This window comes from Aedes albopictus, chromosome 2 (genome assembly GCF_035046485.1).
Source record: "Aedes albopictus strain Foshan chromosome 2, AalbF5, whole genome shotgun sequence".
Classification (NCBI taxonomy): domain Eukaryota; kingdom Metazoa; phylum Arthropoda; class Insecta; order Diptera; family Culicidae; genus Aedes; species Aedes albopictus.
The window spans coordinates 159,412,034-159,432,786 of NC_085137.1; the positions used below are offsets into that span (position 1 = coordinate 159,412,034).

At 41.8% G+C, this 20,753-nt stretch overlaps 2 protein-coding genes and 2 long non-coding RNA genes across 4 annotated transcripts; 2 read left to right on the forward strand and 2 right to left on the reverse strand.

Moving 5' to 3' along the window:
* Positions 1-407: 407 nt before the first annotated feature.
* LOC109413910 (uncharacterized) lies at positions 408-1,434 on the reverse strand. The gene is made up of 2 exons (XR_002130984.3): positions 1,210-1,434; positions 408-1,156 (listed from the first exon to the last, which is right to left on the reverse strand). It is a non-coding gene; the product is annotated as an uncharacterized LOC109413910 (long non-coding RNA).
* A 2-nt stretch (positions 1,435-1,436) lies between these two features.
* Positions 1,437-1,851, forward strand: LOC115258657 (uncharacterized). Its single transcript, XR_003893742.2, has 2 exons — positions 1,437-1,636; positions 1,706-1,851. It is a non-coding gene; the product is annotated as an uncharacterized LOC115258657 (long non-coding RNA).
* A 1,959-nt stretch (positions 1,852-3,810) lies between these two features.
* LOC109407257 (DNA polymerase delta subunit 2) lies at positions 3,811-18,656 on the forward strand. The gene is made up of 4 exons (XM_029858737.2): positions 3,811-4,125; positions 4,187-4,459; positions 4,875-4,999; positions 17,821-18,656. The coding sequence occupies exons 1-4, from the start codon at positions 3,825-3,827 to the stop codon at positions 18,589-18,591; spliced, it is 1,470 nt and encodes a 489-aa protein (XP_029714597.1). The 5' UTR covers positions 3,811-3,824; the 3' UTR covers positions 18,592-18,656.
* Positions 18,657-18,909: 253 nt separating this feature from the next.
* On the reverse strand, positions 18,910-20,525 carry LOC115254012 (actin-related protein 2/3 complex subunit 1A-B). Its single transcript, XM_029858649.2, has 3 exons — positions 20,366-20,525; positions 20,133-20,289; positions 18,910-20,060 (listed from the first exon to the last, which is right to left on the reverse strand). The coding sequence occupies exons 2-3, from the start codon at positions 20,203-20,205 to the stop codon at positions 19,012-19,014; spliced, it is 1,122 nt and encodes a 373-aa protein (XP_029714509.2). The 5' UTR covers positions 20,206-20,289; positions 20,366-20,525; the 3' UTR covers positions 18,910-19,011.
* Between the last annotated feature and the right edge of the window lie 228 nt (positions 20,526-20,753).

Consider the following 20,753-nt stretch of genomic DNA (forward strand, 5'->3'; position numbering starts at 1 on the left):
ACAAATAGATTCACCCCTCCTAACCATTAGAACCCATCGTTGAAAAGGTTAACCAAGTCCTCTTTAGTTGTTTGGTGACGCACAATTCGTCTACTTTTCAAATAAATCCAATATCTTTGAAATTATACTTCCTATTAAACAGATCTTGCTTTATATAAGGTTCACGAAGTCCTCCGAAATTGTATCGTGCGAAATCCTCTGAAGTTGTTTGGTAACGCATCCGTGCATGAATACAAAAATAATGACAACCGAAGCTAACTTGCCCTTGATGACACCATGGCAGGCCGTGAGGATGTTTGTTCTTGAGAGCAGCACTACGCCCTTGGAGACCCAACCTCACAAGCACAGGCCCGTCAAAGAGAGTAAGCGGCACACAATTACGGTCGAGATTGATGAGATTTTCGTGGTCACATTTTCAATTCTTTTTATTTTAAAAGCTTTAGTCATGTTATTTTTGCTTATTTTATTCCAGTATCCCGGAGAACCAGATTTTCCTTGATGACCGGGCGAAAGCTTCATGACAGAAGAAATCGCATTCCTATTAACCGTTGTGGTATGGCAACCTTCTTGTGACGAACGTTTCATTAGTTCGTAATAGCGCTCCTGCTCCAGCCTCCAGGTACTTGTACCACTAGTCCTCCCGCATACCTTGTGATTCTCGTACCACACTCGGACATCGTCCCACGAACTCAACCCACTGAGACTGGTCGTCATAAACTTCCGGGGAAAGTGGCCGGCCGTCGCAGAGGAATATGCGTACCAATCCAGTGCAAGGGCTTCCATTTATTCCTTCATCATTACCACAGATCATCGCCGAAACTGTTCGTAATTATACGCACTTTATACAGGTTGCTCCCGTTCCGCGAGTGTGAGCTGTGGAGTGGTCAACAATCTGAGCAGTGAACTTTCACTGCTAGAGGGTACCTGTACGCAGCAGCTTCACCTTTTCGGCATTCCTCTCTTCTTGGAGTGTGGTCAAAAGTCGAGGATATTCCGTGTCCTGCTCGGCTAGTGGTGGCAAATGGTTCCTCACGGCGCACATCCGTCGGTGGCTCATCGGACATGGACGCATTGCGATTATCCATTTTTTTTATTGTGAATTCCGGAATTTGGCGGCGATGCTGCATGGAGATCCGGATGCCATCCGTTTTAGGAACTGAAATAGATTCATATTTAGTGTTTAAATAGTTATTTAGTAATTTAAATTACCTAATAACTTTCGGCTGTAACCAGAAACGCTGTACCTATCGCTCGTCTGCCGATTGGAGTTCGTCAAAACCAAAACAAACACTGAACGAAATAGTCTAGTCATTTCAATATAACTGACGGGTGTTCGTTTTTCGTTGATCTCGCCGAATCACCTTTGAATCTTTTCGAATCTTTTTGAATCTTTTCAAAAGATTCGAAAAAGATTACAGTGTCGCACCCCCTGGGTAAAACGGATATCACAAAAAGGGTAAAAAAATACCCGTTGTTGAAAACAGCTTTGCTACCCATTAATGGGTGAAAAATAGTTGTGAACATTTTTACAAACACGCCACATTTTGGTCTCGTTAGCTGAACAGGACTGAACATTTTCCTGCAACCAAAATACGAATAAAATGGCAGAGATAAAAGAAATATAGCAACAAGAATGGTAAGTAAGAAAAAGCACTGAAATCAGTCACACATATTGAGCCATTTCCCAATTATTTGTTATCTTCAGATGACATCTGCGACGATTGGCGAACCATCCTGGAAGCGGCACCATCAAGGGCACCATCCTCATCAATAATTGGAATTTCGAACAATTTAATTATCAAATATGTGATTGACAATCATCTCTGTAATAAAAATAATAGGAGGAATATATTTATTGTTTGTTTCACTAAACGAGCATAAAACTTGATTGATATTTTCATTCTCAATTCGGTTGTTCTAAAAATGGGTATTTTTTCACCCATTTTGCAGTGGGAACGCGTTTCGCACAATGGGTAAAATTTTACCCAGCGTTTGACATAAACTGTATCTACCCATTAATGGGTAAAGCGCCTTTACCCATTAAATGGGGAGAGGCAGTTCTAGCGAAAATGGGTGTTTTTTTACCCATTAATGGGTTTTCGCAAACGACCGTGTATTTCTGGCAGAAACTTTGAGTGCATGACACGTCAGTTGGGCGCTAACTAAAGATTTGTCAAATGGCTTCTTCAACGGTGTTGATATAATTCCATATTGAATATTCTAAATCTACACGCCAAACTGGGCCGATTATGATTTTGTACTGGCAGAGCGGTCAAGCAGTTGCCCAGTAGTATGGTACACGCTTGTATGGAAAAAATAAATCCTCGCTCCAGTTGACTTTTTAGCGCAATCGGTGAAACTATAATTTAGCGCGAGCGGTTCAAAGTTTACATAGGATTTACTATGGGAAAAGTTACACTTTCAAACAAAAAATCCCAGAGGTCGCCCTTTACCTCCTTAATTCAAATAGATCAACGCTTCTTGTAGAAAAATCATTTATGAAACTTTCCTTCGAAGACCGCAAAACAATTGGGTTTTTAAATTAAGAAAAATGTATCAATTTTTTGATTTTATACGAAAGAGCGCCTTTTTCTGAGCCACTATGATTTTTTGCAGATTTTTAAAACTTTATTTTGGTACCTAAAATCAATTTCAAAGAGATTTTTTGAAATCACCTTTTGACAGCTGGGTAACTGTTTGACAGCTCTGTAGGAAGTAATATAAATAAATTTCAGCTTTGAGCTGCACTCCAAAAGATAAAGCTGCTCCAAGGAACTTCTACGTGTCCGAACAGAATTTCTAATCTAAGAACAAACAATTTAATTTATTTATATTACTTCCTACAAGCTCCACCCAGTACAAAATGCGACGAGGGGTGATTCGACAAATCGCTCCCATACAAACTTCAAATTGATTTTTAAATAGGTTCCTGGGCACCAAAATTGATGAAAATTTGGATTTCGGCTCAGTTTCGCATGCAGATTCAGAATATGGAATTATCTCAACACCGCTAAAGAAGCCAATTGGATGCTTGTGGAAAAAGTTATTGATTTATTACCGATTAGTGATCCAACGAACGGCTTTTTATTTTGTTTTATCAGCAGCACTGCTGCTGCCGTTGTTGCAAGGGGTGGCGGGAGGCATCACCACCCCCAGAAACAGCAGCAGCCAAGGCAGCAGCTACAGTGCTGCTATTAAAACCAAACAAAAAGCCGTTCATTGGATCACTAATCGGTAATAAATCAATAACTTTTTCCACAAGCATCCAATTGTTTTGCGGTTTTCGAAGGAAAGTTTCATAATTGATTTTTCTACAAGAAACATTGATCGATTTGAATTAAGGAGACAAGGGACGACCTCTGGGATTTTTTATCTGAAAGTGTAACTTTTCCCATAGTAATTCCTATGAAAACTTTGAACCGCTTGCGCTAAATTATAGTTTCACCGGTTGCGCTAAAATTTTGCACAGTTCATATGGGACCTAAATGGGATCTAAAAAGTCGACTGGAGCGAGGATTTGATATTTGTCCCATACTATTGCCCAGCTATCAAAAGGTGTTTTCAAAACATCTCTTTGAAATAATTTTAGGTATCAAAATTAAGTTCTAAAAATCTGAAAAAAAGTGGCTCAGAAAAAGGTGCTCTTTCGTATGAAATAATTATTTTTTTTTTTCAAAATTTAAGAACACAATTGAACCAAATTTGACCATTTAGTGTACAACAATGCCACATAATGCCACTGGAAGAGCTTTCCCGCGAGAGCTTTCTTTCCAGTGCGTGCTTTGTTTTCGGCGCAAAATTTCGCTTGTGACAGCGCTTTGTTGATGTTTGCATTCCATTTGCGCGCACGGATTTTGTTTCCTGGTGGTGTTTCGCGATCTCAAATCCATCGAATTTCGTGCTTAAATATCGTTTCCAAAACCATGTTATTCCCGGAGGACAAATTCTTCGGAGGATCTCCCCAAGCGGACAAGGATTTCAAGCGGCTGGATGTGCCCTACGTTAGCAAATCGGACAAGTTCCATTTCCGAACCAAGGACTTCTCCAAACAGTTCTCGCACATTTACGCCTCGCGTCTGGGCGAAATGGTGGGACTGCTCACCAAACGGGCCAAGGAGAAATGGGGTGAGTTTTTCCGAGTGCATGTTGCAATCCGATGTCTTTTTACAATTTTCATTGATTACAGGAACCGAACACCCGATCAAGCAGCTGGCAGAACTGAAGGAAGACAGCCCGGAAAAGTGCGTCATCATCGGGACGTTGTTCAAGCATCAGGAGCTGAAGCCCAGCATTCTGCGGGAGATTTCCGAAGAGAATCAGTTGGTTCCGCAGCCGCCTCGGTCGCACTATACCGATGATGCCGACATTCTAATCCTGGAAGATGCCCTGCAGCGAATCCGGCTGATGGGAAAGATTGACGTGCATTCGGTTGTAACGGGTGCAGTCTGCGCCGTTCTAGGTAAGGTGATTCGGGAGGCCCAATTTGACTCTCCTGATGCTGATACTATTCTGATTCATGTAAATCCGAGCTTTTATGGTGAGAAAATTATTTATAATTGAATATTTTCTTCCATTGCATGCTCAAATATTAATTAAACTCTTGAAACACGAAAACTATGAAATCAGGAGTGGACAGTAAGTGCCCTTTCGTTTTGGTTCGAACATTTACGTTGGTTCATCATATTTTATTGGTTTCCTAACATATGGATTTCGTTAATTTTATGCACAAGTGTACCGTGTATATTTCACAAGCAAACGAATTGGCATTCACCTAAAACCGGCAAAATTATTTGCTTTCAATGTTACCTACATGTTTCGACTACAACATGCAATAAGTTAATCCTATGACCTATGTCTTACCACCACCTGTCTAGGTTACGAGGACGGCGATGGACGGTTCCGCGTTGAGGACTATCTCTTCTATGAAAGCGGACCACAGAAGCCGCTAATACCGTTGGAATGCTCGCCACTCCTCGTACTGATATCTGGCTTGAACCTGGTAAGTTACTGCACATTTATTAATTCTTCTGTCCTTCAACCAAAGACAACCAACCAAATAGCCAACACTATTTTCCCTCGAGCAATCGCGCTGTTGTATTTTGTACAACACGTTAACACGTTGAAACAATCTCACTTTTTGTACTCAGCATTAGCGTGATGCTGACGATGGTGGCCAACCTGGCCAACCGCTCGAGTTACGGATGGTTATTGACAAAGTCCCCGTGGATTTGTATCATCAATAGTCATTTTTTAAAACCCAGTTTTGGCATACCTAGGTAGGTATTTTACATTTTTATAACATTCCACATTACTCTTGTCGGAAAATTAAACTTAATGAAATTTATTCAAATAAAGAAAAGTTCTAATTTTGTATGGTCTTTGTACTCCAGAATATTTTTCTGGATTTCTCGTTGACTATGTTACGACCTGAAGTTCGGGGTGGCCGGGAAACATACAGGGGATAGACAAAATGATCGGGACAGGCAAAATTTTCCCTTCTCAAAAAAAATTCAAATGGCTGTAACTTTTAGAAAAGTGCATCGAATATTCTCAAATTTTTACTGTAAGTTGAACAACTATTTGTGTATCAGTGGACAAAATTTGAAAATGATCGGGCCATATTGCACGAAGTTATAGGCATTTTAGAAAAAGCTAGAATTATCCGGTAGCCAACTTTGAGCTGTTATATCTCCGAGTTCAATGAACCGAATGCAATGAAATTTTGACCATTTATGACTTATATAATGAGCTTTGAAAAACTTTTGACATAACTTCAAATTCTTAACACGGAAGAAAATTATAACGATTATATTATTTTTCTAATAAAACACCAAATTTTCTAAAATTTCAACATCGTTTCAAAATTCAAGATGCTAATTATAGCTTACCGTCAAGGCACCATTCACCGTGGGGGCTCCATTCACCGTGTGCCTTCGAATATTTTTTCATTATTTCCATATTACGATTGAATGATACGACAATTTCCCTTCAATTGGCTTCTTTAACAGTTTTGAGATAATTCGATATTCTGAATCTGCATGTTAAACTGAGCCGAAATTCAAATTTTCATGAATTTCGGAGCCCGGGAACCTATTTAAAAATCAATTTGAAGTTTGTATGGGAGCGATTTGTCGAATCACCCCTTGTCGCAGTTTGTACTGGGCGGAGCTGTCAAACAGTTACCCAGCTGTCAAAAGGTGATTTCCAAAAATTTCTTTGAAATTGATTTTAGGTACCAAAATAAGGTTCTAAAAATCTGAAAAAAATCATAGTGGCTCAGAAAAAGGTGCTCTTCCGTATAAAATCGAAAAATCAATATATTTTTCTTAATTTAAAAACCCAATTTCACCAATACAACACTAATGTATTGTTACCATGCCAAAACGCTCATTAGAAACATTTAAAAGTATCATTTAGACACTAAAGTGTGTTTACATGAAGCGGGTTTCTGCTCGTTCACTGCATTCATAGTGAAAAAACGAAAACTGCGCTAAGGTGATTTAAGCGATAAACTAAATGTAGTAACGTTTTTATTCCACCAAGAAGCAATTAAATTCACATATCAAGTATGTATTTTGCATTACCGACGTAAGTTTAACAAGAAAGTACGATTACTCGTACTTTTTAATTGAAACAAAAAGGCACGGTAAATGGGTACCCTAAAAATCAATGGTCTCCATTCACCGTGCCCCATATTGTCCCATATATCTAGAAAAAATCGAAAATTTGAACATTCGTTTTTCTAATAAAATCTTGCAAGTTATTACTTGAAATGAATTTAAGCGAAGAAAATTCCCTTGGCTGGGTTGTTTTGATCATTTTTAAACAAAGTAGAATAAAATTTCTCATACACGGTGAATGGGTCCCTACTACCACGGTGAATGGTGACCTACCACGGAATTAGGCGACCCTACTACCCTTTACTAATTGTACTATATCACCAAATTTTGTGAAAATTTTTCTACTTCTGTGGATATTGCTTTAATTTTAACCTATAATGAAGGCAATGAAAAGCGGCACCAACAATGTTTATAAGACTGGTGTCAAATGACAGCCCTTATTTGCCTCGAATCCTCTTAGATCCACGGTGAATGGTGCCTTGACGGTATTTAAATTCCCTCTGATTGCCTTGAATACAGATATGTTTTAAAGGAAAGTGACAACATAGGCAGCAATTCATTGAAAAAGTAATGGGATGCATATTAAAAATAGACCAATTTACTAAAAAATTATAAAATTAATTAAATCGCTATAACTTTTTCTCTTGTTAATAATTTCAAGTTGTGTCAAACGTTTTTCAAAGTTCATTATATAAGTAACAAATGGACAAAATTTCATTGCATTCGGTTCATTGAATCCGGAGATATAACAGCTCAAAGTTTGCTATCTGATAATTCTACCTTTTTTTTTAAATGCCTATAACTTCGTGCAGTATAGCCCGATCTTTTTCAAATTTTGTCCACTGATACACAAATAGTTGTTCAACTTACAGTAAAAATTTGAGAATATTCGATGCACTTTTCTAAAAGTTACAGCTAATTGAACATTTTTTGAAAAATGAAAATTTTGCCTATCCCGATCATTTTGTCTATCCCCTGTAACTGTCTATTAAAACTCCCAGGGTAGCGAAACAAACACAAAACGTAACTTTTTTTACTACACGGAGGCTACATTACTTCTTATTAATCTCTGCGATTGTGCATCGAACGAAGGCATAACGAAATGCTATCGACGAGCACGCAGAACGACGAGGGTATGAGAGCCAATCCAGTGGTTCTCAACAGACTAAAAGAAAGTAAATGGGCTCATTGACGCCTGGTTTCACCTGGTTGAAGTTTGCGTTGTAACGTCATGAAAAAAAAAAGTTTTGTGGAAAAGACCAAATTTCGCTGGCTTGGACGGCTTCTGCAGTGGACGACCGTTGTTCTATATTCAAAACGATTTTCTCCTTGCTGTGTATGAGCTCTGGTTGATGGATAGTTTGATTTAAAGTTTCACCAACAGGCGGCGCTAAAACTCACAAATTCAATATTTCATATATCTTGAGCCCGTTCTACCCGACCGACGAGGTGCACAGGCTTGCTGGTGTTGAACGAATCGACGACTGGTTCCAGAGACTAGTTCCCAAATTCCTGCTAAGCTGCTCGACCTCTATAAATCCTCTTTTACAAGAGTTGGCCGCATAGTTTTTGTAGTAGGGTAGGACGGGGCAAGATGGCCACCCGGGGCAAGATGAGCACCCCTCCGTTTTACTACTTTTATGATGAATTTTGCCCAAACAACTTCATAATCCGTTAGAATAATGTTGATCCTGTTTGTAAACCTGATAAAAGGTACTTCATAATGAACGAATTAAACAATATTGTCAAATAAGTCGATAGCATGGATTTTTAGCATTTTCTTATAAGAAATCATCAGAATAAAATAAGGTTTTTATGTCAGAATCAAATTTTTACCATAATTCTAGTTATCAGCCAACATTACTAGTTTACTACAAAGCATTTTAATTTACATTAGAAAATATTTTCTAAAAACAGACATAAAAATTTATTCAATTTTAGTTATTAACCTATAGTGGGGCAAGATGAGCACCCCTGATGGTAATATAGAAAATATTTTGAAATTATTGTAATCCACTCAATAGTGCCGAACATAGGTTTCCGTAACCTATGCAACTATTTGGTTGAGTAAGTTTCTAAAAATAAGCAACCTAATAATCGTTTATTGTTTTTCGGGACATTTTGTATAAAGTATTATAAAACCGCATTTTTTTTCAATAATCGAAAAAAATGATAATTTTAGAACGTGATACCATAGCTATACACAAGTTTTACTATATCAATCAGTGTATGACCAATTTATTGTTAAAATATTGGAATTTTAATGAAGTGCTCTTCTTGCCCCGTAGGGGTGCTCGTCTTGCCCCGTAGCATGTTCGAACTGACCATAAAACATCTTTTTTGTTTAGTCAAATAAATCATCCTTATTGTGAATTTTTAACCCTCCCATGTTTATGAGTGATAGAAAACAAGATATAGAAAAGAACTACTGAGAGGTACTTTGAAAAATTGTGTTAACTTTCAATAAACTCAACGTGATCCTTAGGGTGCTCATCTTGCCCCGCCCTACCCTACTGTGATATTAGTTTTTTAAGTTTCCTTTTCTATCCCGTTTTTCTGTAGTTATTTCGAAGGTTTTTGTTTGTATTTTCCTTCCATGTTCATTTGTAGTTGGTTCGTTATAAATACTAAATGTAGTCTTGTTTATATAATCGATGTAAGGAATTCCGTATCACGATGAAGAACTTTATGTACAAAAATGTATTGGATAAATCTACGAAATAAACAATAATAATAATAATAATAATAATATATCTCAGGATCCCAAATACTTAGAGAGACGGTTTTTCGGCAAAGTTGTTTAGTAAGATAAGGACTTGCAGTTGAATTACCGTTTGATGCGAGGTTTCTCCGCTAGAAAACGCTAGTTTCCATTTTGCAAAAGCTGACAAATAAGGTGGCCCAGACTTATATGAAAAACCAAAAAAATCGAAAAATGTCAAGTCTTACCTCCTAAATCAGTTGTTTTGGACTCCCAGAAGCTACGTTCAAAATTTAAGCAAAGTCGATCGAGCCTAAGGGGGCGCTCAAAACGCTTGAAGTTTGTATGGGAAAACTCGGCCAAATGTATGCAGAAATTTTAAGTTTTCGAATTTTGCCGCTAGGTGGCGCTGTAAGCGTTCAATAATCAAACCCTTTGATATTATTGTCGAAGACCGCAAAGTGATCCAACGTCTGTGAAAAAAGTTATACCCTAGGTAAAGTGAGGATAAACTTTATTGTAGTTTTTCCAATACATGTAAAGGAATAATATCAATAATGAAATCTCAATACTTTACCTCACTTTACCTAGGGTATCACTTTTTTCACAGCCGTCGGATCACTTCGCGGTCTTCGACAAAGTTGTTTGGCATATAATCACCTACAATAATATCAAAGGGTTTGATTATTGAACGCATACAACGCCACCTAGCGGCAAAATTCGAAAACTTAAAATTTCTGCATACATTTGGCCAAGTTTTCCCATACAAACTTCAAGCGTTTTGAGCGCCCCCTTAGGCTCAATCGATTTTGCTCAAATTTTGAACGTAGCTTCTAGGAGTCCAAAACAACCAATTTAGGAGTTAAGACTTGGCATTTTTCGATTTTTTTTTGTTTTTCATATAAGTGTGGGCCACCCTACTGACAAATAATTAGAATTTCTCAAACAATATTTTACAAGCTGGAACTTGTTTTCACTTTGGACATAGGTAAATACTTTTTTGCTTTGAATCTAAAACAGTACTGTTTTGAAACTAAACAATTTTGTAAATTCAAGGACTATTTTTCTTAGAAACAAATATACATGGACTTAGATTCAAAAACAAAATATTTTTGTTTGAAAATGATAACGAAGTAAAAAAGCATGCGAGAATCGAACACGGGTACTGTTCTAACATGCCTTCACTGATATCGAGCTATCGCTCACGGCCAGATCTGCTCTTGAAAAGCTGAGGTTAAAACTGAATCATCTTGCTCATTATTGGCGATGTGCATTCTCCAATATTGAAAACAAAGTAATATTTTTTTGATTCCACAAACCTCGCGACTTAGAAATGTAGTCTCTTTAAATTAGGTTCTAATATGTGTTATTTTTCTGCGTGTTCAAGAACCTCTTGCGAGGTTCCTCCAGGAGCTACTTCCTGGATTCCTTCGGGTACTTTTTCCGGCATTACATCCAAGAACTGCTTCCAGGATTTCATCAGGAACATTCCTCCTAAAATTTCTTTGGAATTCCACTGAACACTCCTTCTGGGATTCGTCTTTGAACTTCTTCCGCAATTTCTTCGGGAACTTCTTCCGGGAACCCTCCAAAAGTTCTTTATGGTATTGCTTCAAGGATCCTTTCGGGATTTCTCCGGGATATCTACGAGAACTTCTTCCGGGATGCTGCTGGAAACTGATTCCGGAATTTCTTCAGGAATTCCTTTCATGATTCGACTTGGCATTCTTTTTAAGATTCCTTCTGAAGTACCATTAAGAATTTCTTCAGATCTTCATTTTGAAGTTTGTTTGAGGTGTTCGTAATGGAAATCCTGCAGAGGTTATTACGGATTTTATTCCGTATTTGAAGGACAAACGTCTTGAAATCCAGCTTCAACAATGCATCAAAACTTCAGACGCACAAAGCTCAAAAAGCAAGCTTCAAACAACAATGCATTTTGTTATTCTGTTCTTGTTCACTTGTAATGAGCTTAAAATGAGAAGCTTAGGTGCACTGGATTTGTTCACGAAGAGTTTTGTGTCCTCTAAATCGTGAGTAGGTGCCAAAGTCGGCCATTGTGGCGGTCATTTTGGAATTCTGACAAGTCTGTCCTTAATGAACACCTCCTTAACTTTTATATGGAATTCCTTATGGAATAACTCTAGGATTTTCTTATCAGGTTCCTACAGGAGTTTCTCGAAGAATTCTCCATCGTGCATTGGAGTATATGCGATCCGTTGATGTACAAAGCAGACATTAGAATTTCAAGAATTGTAGTCGTCATTTCGTATACGTATCGCGTCCTTTTACCATGGGATTTCAATGTCAAACCGTTGACATCTTTTTTTTTTGTAGAGTGACCAGGTGGAGCTGCAGGACAGCTGATAGCAAAGCCTGGACCCTTTCCCAACTTTCCCCCTACTAGGACCAATACTCACGATGGACTAGACGATGTCGTCAACTTGAGCAAAGTGTGCAGTATTTAGTATTGGGTCGTAGTAGTTATCAAAAAATACAGTGTCGCTTACTGTTCCCATCCCACCCGTATTTTGTGAAAGCTCTAAAAATGTAATGTTCTGATACTTTTGAAGACTACTCAGTGACAATCATCAGAACTAGCGTTTTTAGCCGGTATGGGCAACTAGTTTTTCTGACATCATCTCCAAACAATAATCAAAAATATCCCAAGTTACATTGTGCATTCTGAAAGTTATTTCAAGTTAAACACCAATTTTGTTATGATGAACCGATGTTGGTCATCTACAGCACTGGAATCATCTTCAAATAACTCTCTTTTTGAGCTTCCATTCGATGTTGTGGACAGAATTTATCAGTCGAACGCCTTTCTGATTTCTGATCACACCATTGTTTAAAGCAACATAACTCCTGCTCTTTTGCTTTTATTGTCATAATATCGTCTAAGTAAGGTTGTAAGGCAAGGTCGGTTAGTTGGTTATTGTATTAGCAATTAAAACTAATACAGATCATTCATCAACTATGGTGTACTCATCCCTAACGGAATCTATAAAAATGAGAAATTAATTCATTTTAAAATAATGATTTTCTTCATAATCTTCTAATAGCAGTTAATTTGAATGTTAACATAAAAGCTTCAACTGTAAGCAAACTTGTCTTATTTTTATAATGCCAACTACATTGAAAACGTCAACGTATAGAACCTGTCACGATGTCAACCTAGTCAAGTAGTGAACCATTTCTGTCGAATTTAGTCAAGCCGCGACGTTCCGGCGTCAAAAATCCGTCTTACACGTGACCAGTGAATCTATTTGATGGTTAATCACACGTTGGAAACAGAATAGTTACGTTCTTACCTTAGGTGTTTTTATGCTTTTTACTCACGATTCCTCTTCATTCGATTCCGCTGTTTATGATGCATGGTGTTTTGCCTTCGGGCGTGGTGATAGTAATACTCGGAAAAGTTATTTTGCTCATGTAAAAAGAAAGGAAAAGAAAAGAAGGAAAGGAAAGAATATGATTAGTAGTTGTTATTCAGTACAGTAGTTTGAGAGGCTGTGGTGATACACTGGATTCAGTTTCTATATGGCTGGTCGATTCGCAAGATGAAAATATAAAACAATCCAGTGTATTCACTCAATGGCTATTCAGAATGGTTCCACGGACATGGATAGCAAATCATTAAATATTGTAACATATCGGATGTATTTTTAAAATGGTTCGTTTATGTAATGTACCCTTTCCATAAAGTACGAAAACACGCGATCGCGAGATAATGATTTACATCCCATCTTCAAGGGATCACTACAAGCTCAATGCATCATTCTAGCCCTTTAGAATATCAGCGTTGATGAAGCTGTTCAAATATTACGCATCATGCTTAGGAAAGATTAGATTTTAGTTACACAATGAATAACATTACATAATCTTTCAACAACCCCTTACTTGTTCTCCCAAGAATCCTGCCTCGACCGAGTTGGCAGGACGCTGCCCAAACCCTCTCTGAACTGAAGGGCAGGGAATGTCAAACCGTTGACATCTGGAGTCCTTAATATTACAAGGTGAAATTAGTGTCGCCCAGAAAATTTCTGAACAAATCCGATGAGTTTAACGATTTTGCATATTTCTTTAGGTATTTTTTCATCAAATACATTTAAGCTGTTTAAGCTGAAATATTGGTCCAAAAAGAAACCAGTGCTCAAACATCTTGTTTGACTCGATCGAATTTTTATTAGTGTCAAACTGATGTTGTTTCTTTAGTTCTTTCCTTGTTAAATATTTGACCCTGTGTACTTCAGGGCTTAGGCCGATACAAATTTAATTTTGACTTTTTGTCTCCACCCTTTAAAAAATGTTGACTCTATTTTGCATTTTGAGGGGGCAGATAAAAAAATATTTATCAAAATATCGGGACAAAAAGTGAAATAAATAATTGTGACGGGTTAAGGACGTGGGCTGCAAAACGGTGAGTCGATAAGGAGAGCATCCAATATAGCTCTGGTCCTCACAAGTTCCTACCTCATGCTTCCACGGGTCAAGCGATGACAAAGACCGCCAGCTAAGAGTTGTGTGCTTAGCTGGTAGTGCAGCCTGGGCACTGTTGTCCTTCTGACTTCAGCTAGATTGAGGAGGTACGATCCGAGTGTCTGTTCACCAAGGAGGTGCGGCTCAAACAGCGTCTGTTCTGGCATCCAGCGGCTGAGTAAGAAACGCTGCACCACGCCCAGCTAGATCCAAGGTGGTAGCCCCATCAGCGTGGTCGTCCCAGTGTTGGTTGGGACGTTAAACAGAACTGGCACGATGGCCCTCCGGCGAGACAGGAGTGTTGGCGTAGGCCCAATAAGCCACCCGTAAAAAAACCCATTGCGAATAACATAGGAGAAAATACGACTCGATACAATCGGCAAAGACCTACGCGACGAAATAAGGACTACGATTGGAAACTTGGAACATGGAATTGCAAGTCACTAGGTTTCGCAGGATGTGACAGGATAATCTACGACGAACTACATCCCCGCAACTTCGACATCGTGGCGTTGCAGGAACTTTGTTGGACTGGACAGAAAGTGTGGAAAAGCGGGCATCGAGCGGCTACCTTCTACCAAAGCTGTGGCACCACCAATGAACTGGGAACAGGATTTATAGTGTTGGGCAAGATGCGACAACGTGTGATCGGGTGGCAGCCGATCAACGCAAGGATGTGCATGTTGAGAGTTAAGGGCCGTTTCTTCAACTACAGCATCATCAACGTCCACTGCCCACACGAAGGGAGACCCGATGACGAGAAAGAAGCGTTCTACGCGCAGTTAGAGCAAACATACGATGGTTGCTCGCCGCGTGACGTGAAAATCGTTGTCGGCGACATGAACGCGCAGGTAGGAAGGGAGGAAATGTACAGACCGGTAATCGGGCGAAACAGCCTGCACGCCGTATCGAATGATAACGGCCAGCGATGCGTAAACTTTGCAGCCTCCCGTGGTATGGTAGTCCGAAGCACCTTCTTCCCCCGCAAAGATATCCACAAAGCCACCTGGAGATCACCCGACCAACAAACAGAAAACCAAATCGACCACGTTCTGATCGACGGTAAATTCTTCTCGGATATAACCAATGTCCGCACATACCGCAGTGCGAATATAGATTCGGATCACTACTTAGTCGCTGTATGCATGCGTTCAAAACTTTCGACAGTTATCACCACGCGTCGAAGTCGAACGCCGCGACTCAACATCGAGCAGCTGCGTAACGTAGAAGTGGCTCAAGACTACGCGCAGCAGTTAGCAGTGGCCCTACCAACGGAAGAGCAGCTTGGCGCAGCTACACTTGAAGATGGCTGGAGGGACATCCGATCCGCCATAGGTAGTACCTCGGCTACAGCACTAGGCTTCGCGACTCCGAATCACAGAAACGACTGGTACGACGGCGAATGTGAACAGTTGAAAAACGAGAAGAATGCAGCATGGGCGAGAATGCTGCAACACCGTACGAGAGCGAATGAGGCACGTTACAAACAGGCGCGGAACAGGCAGAACTCAGTCTTCCGGATGAAGAAGCGCCAGCAGGAAGAACGAGATCGCGAAGCGATGGAAGAGCTGTACCGCGCTAAGGACACACGAAAGTTCTACGAGAAGCTGAACCGCTCGCGCAGAGGCTTTGTGCCACAAGCCGACATGTGCCGAGATAATCACGGGAATATTCTCACGAGCGAGCGTGAGGTGGTCGAGAGGTGGCGGCAGCATTACGATGAGCACCTCAATGGCGACATTGCAAGTACCGGAGGTGGCGTGGTAACAGATCTAGGAGTATGTGCACAGGACGAAAGACTTCCGGCCCCTGACCTTCAAGAGATTGAGGAGGAGGTTGGCCGGTTGAAAAACAACAAAGCCGCTGGAGCAGATCAACTACCAAGCGAGCTTCTAAAATACGGTGGAGAAGCACTGGTGAGAGCACTACACTGGGTCATTACCAAGATTTGGGAGGAGGAAGTATTACCGGAGGAATGGATGGAAGGTATCGTGTGTCCCATCTACAAAAAGGGCGACAAGTTGGATTGCGGGAACTACCGCGCGATCACACTACTGAGCGCTGCCTACAAGATACTCTCTCAAATTTTATGCCGCCGTCTATCACCGATTGCAAGAGAGTTCGTGGGGCAATATCAGGCTGGATTTATGGGTGAACGCGCTACAACGGACCAGATGTTCGCCATCCGCCAGGTGTTGCAGAAATGCCGCGAATACAACGTGCCCACACATCACTTGTTCATCGATTTCAAAGCGGCGTATGATACAATCGATCGAGAACAGCTATGGCAGATTATGCACGAATACGGATTCCCGGATAAACTGATACGGTTGATCAAGGCGACGATGGATCGAGTGATGTGCGTAGTTCGAGTATCAGGGACACTCTCGAGTCCCTTCGAATCTCGCAGAGGGTTACGGCAAGGTGATGGTCTTTCGTGCTTGCTGTTCAACATTGCTTTGGAGGGTGTAATAAGAAGAGCGGGGATAAACACGAGTGGGACGATTTTCACGAAGTCCGTTCAGCTGCTTGGTTTCGCCGATGATATTGATATTATTGCTCGTAAATTTGAGACGATGGCGGAAACGTACATCCGACTAAAGAGTGAAGCCAGGCGAATCGGATTAGTCATTAATGTGTCGAAGACAAAGTACATGATGGCAAAGGGCTCCAGGGAGGAATCACCGCGCCCGCCACCCCGAATTCATATCGACGGTGATGAAATCGAGGCGGTTGAAGAATTCGTGTACTTGGGCTCACTGGTGACCGACGACAACGACACCAGCAGAGAAATTCAGAGGCGCATTGTGGCAGGAAATCGTGCCTACTTTGGACTCCGCAGAACTCTACGATCGAATAAAGTTCGCCGTAACACGAAGTTAACCATCTACAAAACGTTGATTAGACCGGTCGTCCTCTATGGGCACGAAACATGGACCCTACGTGCAGAGGACCAACGCGCCCTTGGAGTTTTCGAACGGAAGGTGTTGCGTACCATCTACGGCGGAGTGCAGATGGAAGACGGGACTTGGAGAAGGCGAATGAACCACGAGCTGCATCAGCTGCTGAGAGAACCAACCATCGTCCATACCGCGAAAATCGGGAGGCTACGGTGGGCGGGTCACGTCATCAGGATGTCGGATAGCAACCCGACTAAAATGGTTCTCGAGAGTCATCCGACCGGTACAAGAAGACGTGGAGCGCAGCGAGCTAGGTGGGTCGACCAAGTGGAGGACGATCTGCGGACCCTACGCAGAGTGCGGAACTGGAGACAAACAGCCATGGACCGAGTGGAATGGAGGCGGCTACTATGTACAGCAGAGGCCACCCCGGCCTTAGCCTGACCGGTAAGGTAAGGTAAGGACAGACTTGTTAGAATCCCAAAATGGTCACCACAATGGCCGACTTTGGGACCTACTCACGATTTCAAGGGCATAAATCTCTTCGTAAACAAAACCAACGCACCTGATCTTCTTAAATTAAGCTTAGGTACAATTACAAGTGAGCAAGAACAGAATAATAAAATGCACTGTTGTTCAAAGCTCGCTTCTTGAGATTTGTGCGTCTGAAGCTCTGATGCATTGGTTGAAGCGGGATTTCAAGAAGTTTGTCCTTAAACCCCTCCCCTTGACGAGTCGATGAGCACTGTGGCAAAAGATTTTTTTTTTGTTTTTATTAACGTGTATTTTAACTGGAGCTGCTAATTCTACACTTGTGGCAAAAAAAAAAGAAAATAAGATTTAGTCCGGCCTTATTAGGCATAATGGACGTTTGGCATAAAAAAGAAATGTATACATATTTCTATTATCGTCAATGTCTAGGCTATGATGCCTAATGACTTTATTCCGCTTTAAAATCTTATTGACCATTTTTGTATTCGTATAGCGTTCGGCAGACATGAACATACTACATTTTATACCTAAGGAACTCGAGAAAAGTTCTATTCCAAGGCACAAGTATTAACAGTAACTGTTGTTCTATTAATGCACACAATTTCTCTCATCATCTATCTCTCAGGGTTCCCCGAACGATTTTTCCATGTCCATGGAGCTCCTTCAGCAGTGGATCTTTGGCAACCTGGAAGGATTTGGTCAGAGTCGCGACTGGGAGGCAGCCAGCGTCGTCCGGGTTGTGCTAGCCGGCAATTCCGTAAAAGCCTCCGTCAAACCGAGGAACAACCTCCACGGACGTCCCACTACCGAATCCTCGGACCTTCTGAATGCCGTCAAGGCGGTGGACACCTTCGTGCACAATCTGGCCCAATCGGTCAACGTGGATCTGATGCCGGGTGAATTCGACCCGTCCAACCATATGCTGCCTCAACAACCCATGCACCAGTGCATGTTCCCCAAGGCGGTTCCGTTTTCGAGCTTCCGCGGCGTTCCCAATCCGTACGCGTTCGAAATTGCCGGTCGGTCCATCTTGGGCACATCGGGTCAAAATGTCCACGACATTGGTAGGTACTCGAAGATCGAAGATCCTCTGGAGGCACTGAAGAGCACCCTGGTGTGGAGCCACATTGCCCCAACGGCACCGGATACCCTGCCCTGCTATCCGTACTACCAGCAGGATCCGTTCATCGTCAGCGAGTGTCCACATGTGTACTTTGCCGGTAACACGGGTGAGTTTAAAACCGAGCTCTGGAAGGGCAGGAACGGTCAACAAACGCGGCTCATTTGTGTGCCGTGCTTTTCCGAAACCCAGTCCGTTGCGGTGGTCAATCTGCGGACACTGGACTGTCAGCAGATTTCCTTCAAGGTGAATGAGTTTGATGACACGGAGGAATGAGGGTGGCTTTAGTTGTAGAAATAGGGTGTACGTGTTAAATAAATATTTCTTATTGAGTTCAATAAGCGGTTAAGTTTATGACATTATTCTCTAAAATGTAACGAAATCCTCCCAGTCGGCTAACAGCGACAGGACCACGCTGATGCTGTGTACAACAAGCGAGCTTTATTCAACGTATTCCTCACCACCATTACTATCAAATCAATCATAGTGTAATGAAAGATTCTCCAAGGAATTTCTTTTCTATAAAAGACATATTTTTTCATTTTGTTTGTTGAATGTAAAGATGGGAATTTATTCATTGTTTCTCTATTGGCCAGGAGGGCATTGTTGATTGCAACTAAATGCAGAAATATTTAAAGTAAATCAGTCAACATTCATCCCTTACCGCATTGACCGATGAATACTGATGGTGCGCTCCTAAATGCGCAGACCGTGCATCGAACGGGTCAGCGTGTTAATGTCCCAGATGACCAACTGGCCATCGAGACCGGAAGTGCTGATACGACTGGCACTTCCCTTGTCACCCGAATAGATGCACACACAGGTGATTGCATTCTGATGGATCGACTCCAGATTGGTGTCGGAATTCTCCGTACGCGAGTTCCGATCCAACGACTGGAAAATCCGCATAGCCGAGATGCCACTCTGTTCCTTCTTGGTCGATTGGTCCAGCTTGGCGGCCAGCACAATGCGACTTCCGTCGAAGGTATAGATCAGCGGAACGCAGCTATGGCCAGTTACCAGAATCGATTGCGGAGAGATCCACTCGCAGCAGAGGAACGGCAAGTATTCCGTCTTGAGCTTGATGGCCACGTTTCCACTGTTTGCCTCCGCAATGTTGATCGCGCTGTCGTGGCCAACCCAGCAAACCCGATTGCCATCGGCCGAGAAACTCACACTGTGAACCCAACCACCTCCGGTGGTCGAATTCTTGAACTCGGCCAACATCTGCCCCAGGGGTTTCTTCGGACCCCAAGCCGTCGGTTCCGGATGTTGCTCGATGTCCTTGATGTAAGCGGAAAACACCCGAACCTTGTAATCGGTAGAACCGGCCACCAACAGCACATTGTTCGGATGCCAATCCAGCGATGTCACCGTCGAACGGATCGGCTTCTTGATGTGCTTCGAAACCCACCAATCGTTCTCCGACTCAAAGTAACACACCGAAATCAACCGGGCGCCGGATCCCACCGCGAACTTGTTCTCCAGCGGCGACCAACGGACGCACGTCGCAGCCCGGTTGATCCGCAGCAGAACCAGCGTCGGTTTCCACTTGCCGTCGTCCCCTTGGGTCCAAACGTAAGCATTCCGATCGACGGCACAAGTCACAATCCGATTGGTATTCGGAGCCCAATCGATGCCCATGACGCGCAGATCATGTTGGTTCAACACATCCAGCAGCTTCCATTCGGAGCCCTCCCGCTTGTAGATGTGGACCTCGTTGTTGTTCGGCGAGATGGCAATTTCTGTAAGCATAGCAAGGCGTGAATACAGAAGTGTTTACGACTCTGGGATCATTGTGTAAGGATGAAACTTACGGCTGCGATCCTTGTTCCAGGCATGGCAGGTGATTGGGCTCAGATTGCCCCCAAAAGTATGACGCTCGGTCATTGTCAGTGGTCACAGTGCAAATACGACGATGGATGACTAATCCGACGATAATGGACGACAATGGACACACCCCACGCAACGAATCTGTACAGTGCAGAGAAAACGCATATCAAAACGTGTGTATTATTGCCAAATTTTCACTAAAAGCACTTGAAATTACCTGGTTCAAAATGCAATCCTGGAAAATTCGCGGACTCTGGGCCGTCTACGCGAATTTTTCACCTGAATTTGTACGAAAAACACGGATAGGAAAAACAATCGACCGAACAAACGGTACCGCAGTAGATGAATGAAAAATGATTTTTTTTTATGAATGAAAAGTGACATTTTGTTTTGTTTGTGTTGGTGATAGCAAACTCGCTGGGCACGGAACTCAAACACCACTGGGGCTCATGAAATGTCATCTTGTTATTTATCACGTCTCGTTTTCGCTTTCTCATTCGTAATTTTTTACTACTATTTACAGTTATTTACTACACGGAGAGACGAAACTACCCAAAAGTGAGTTCTTTCCACTCAACTTCGGGGTTGCGTGCGTCAAGCCACTT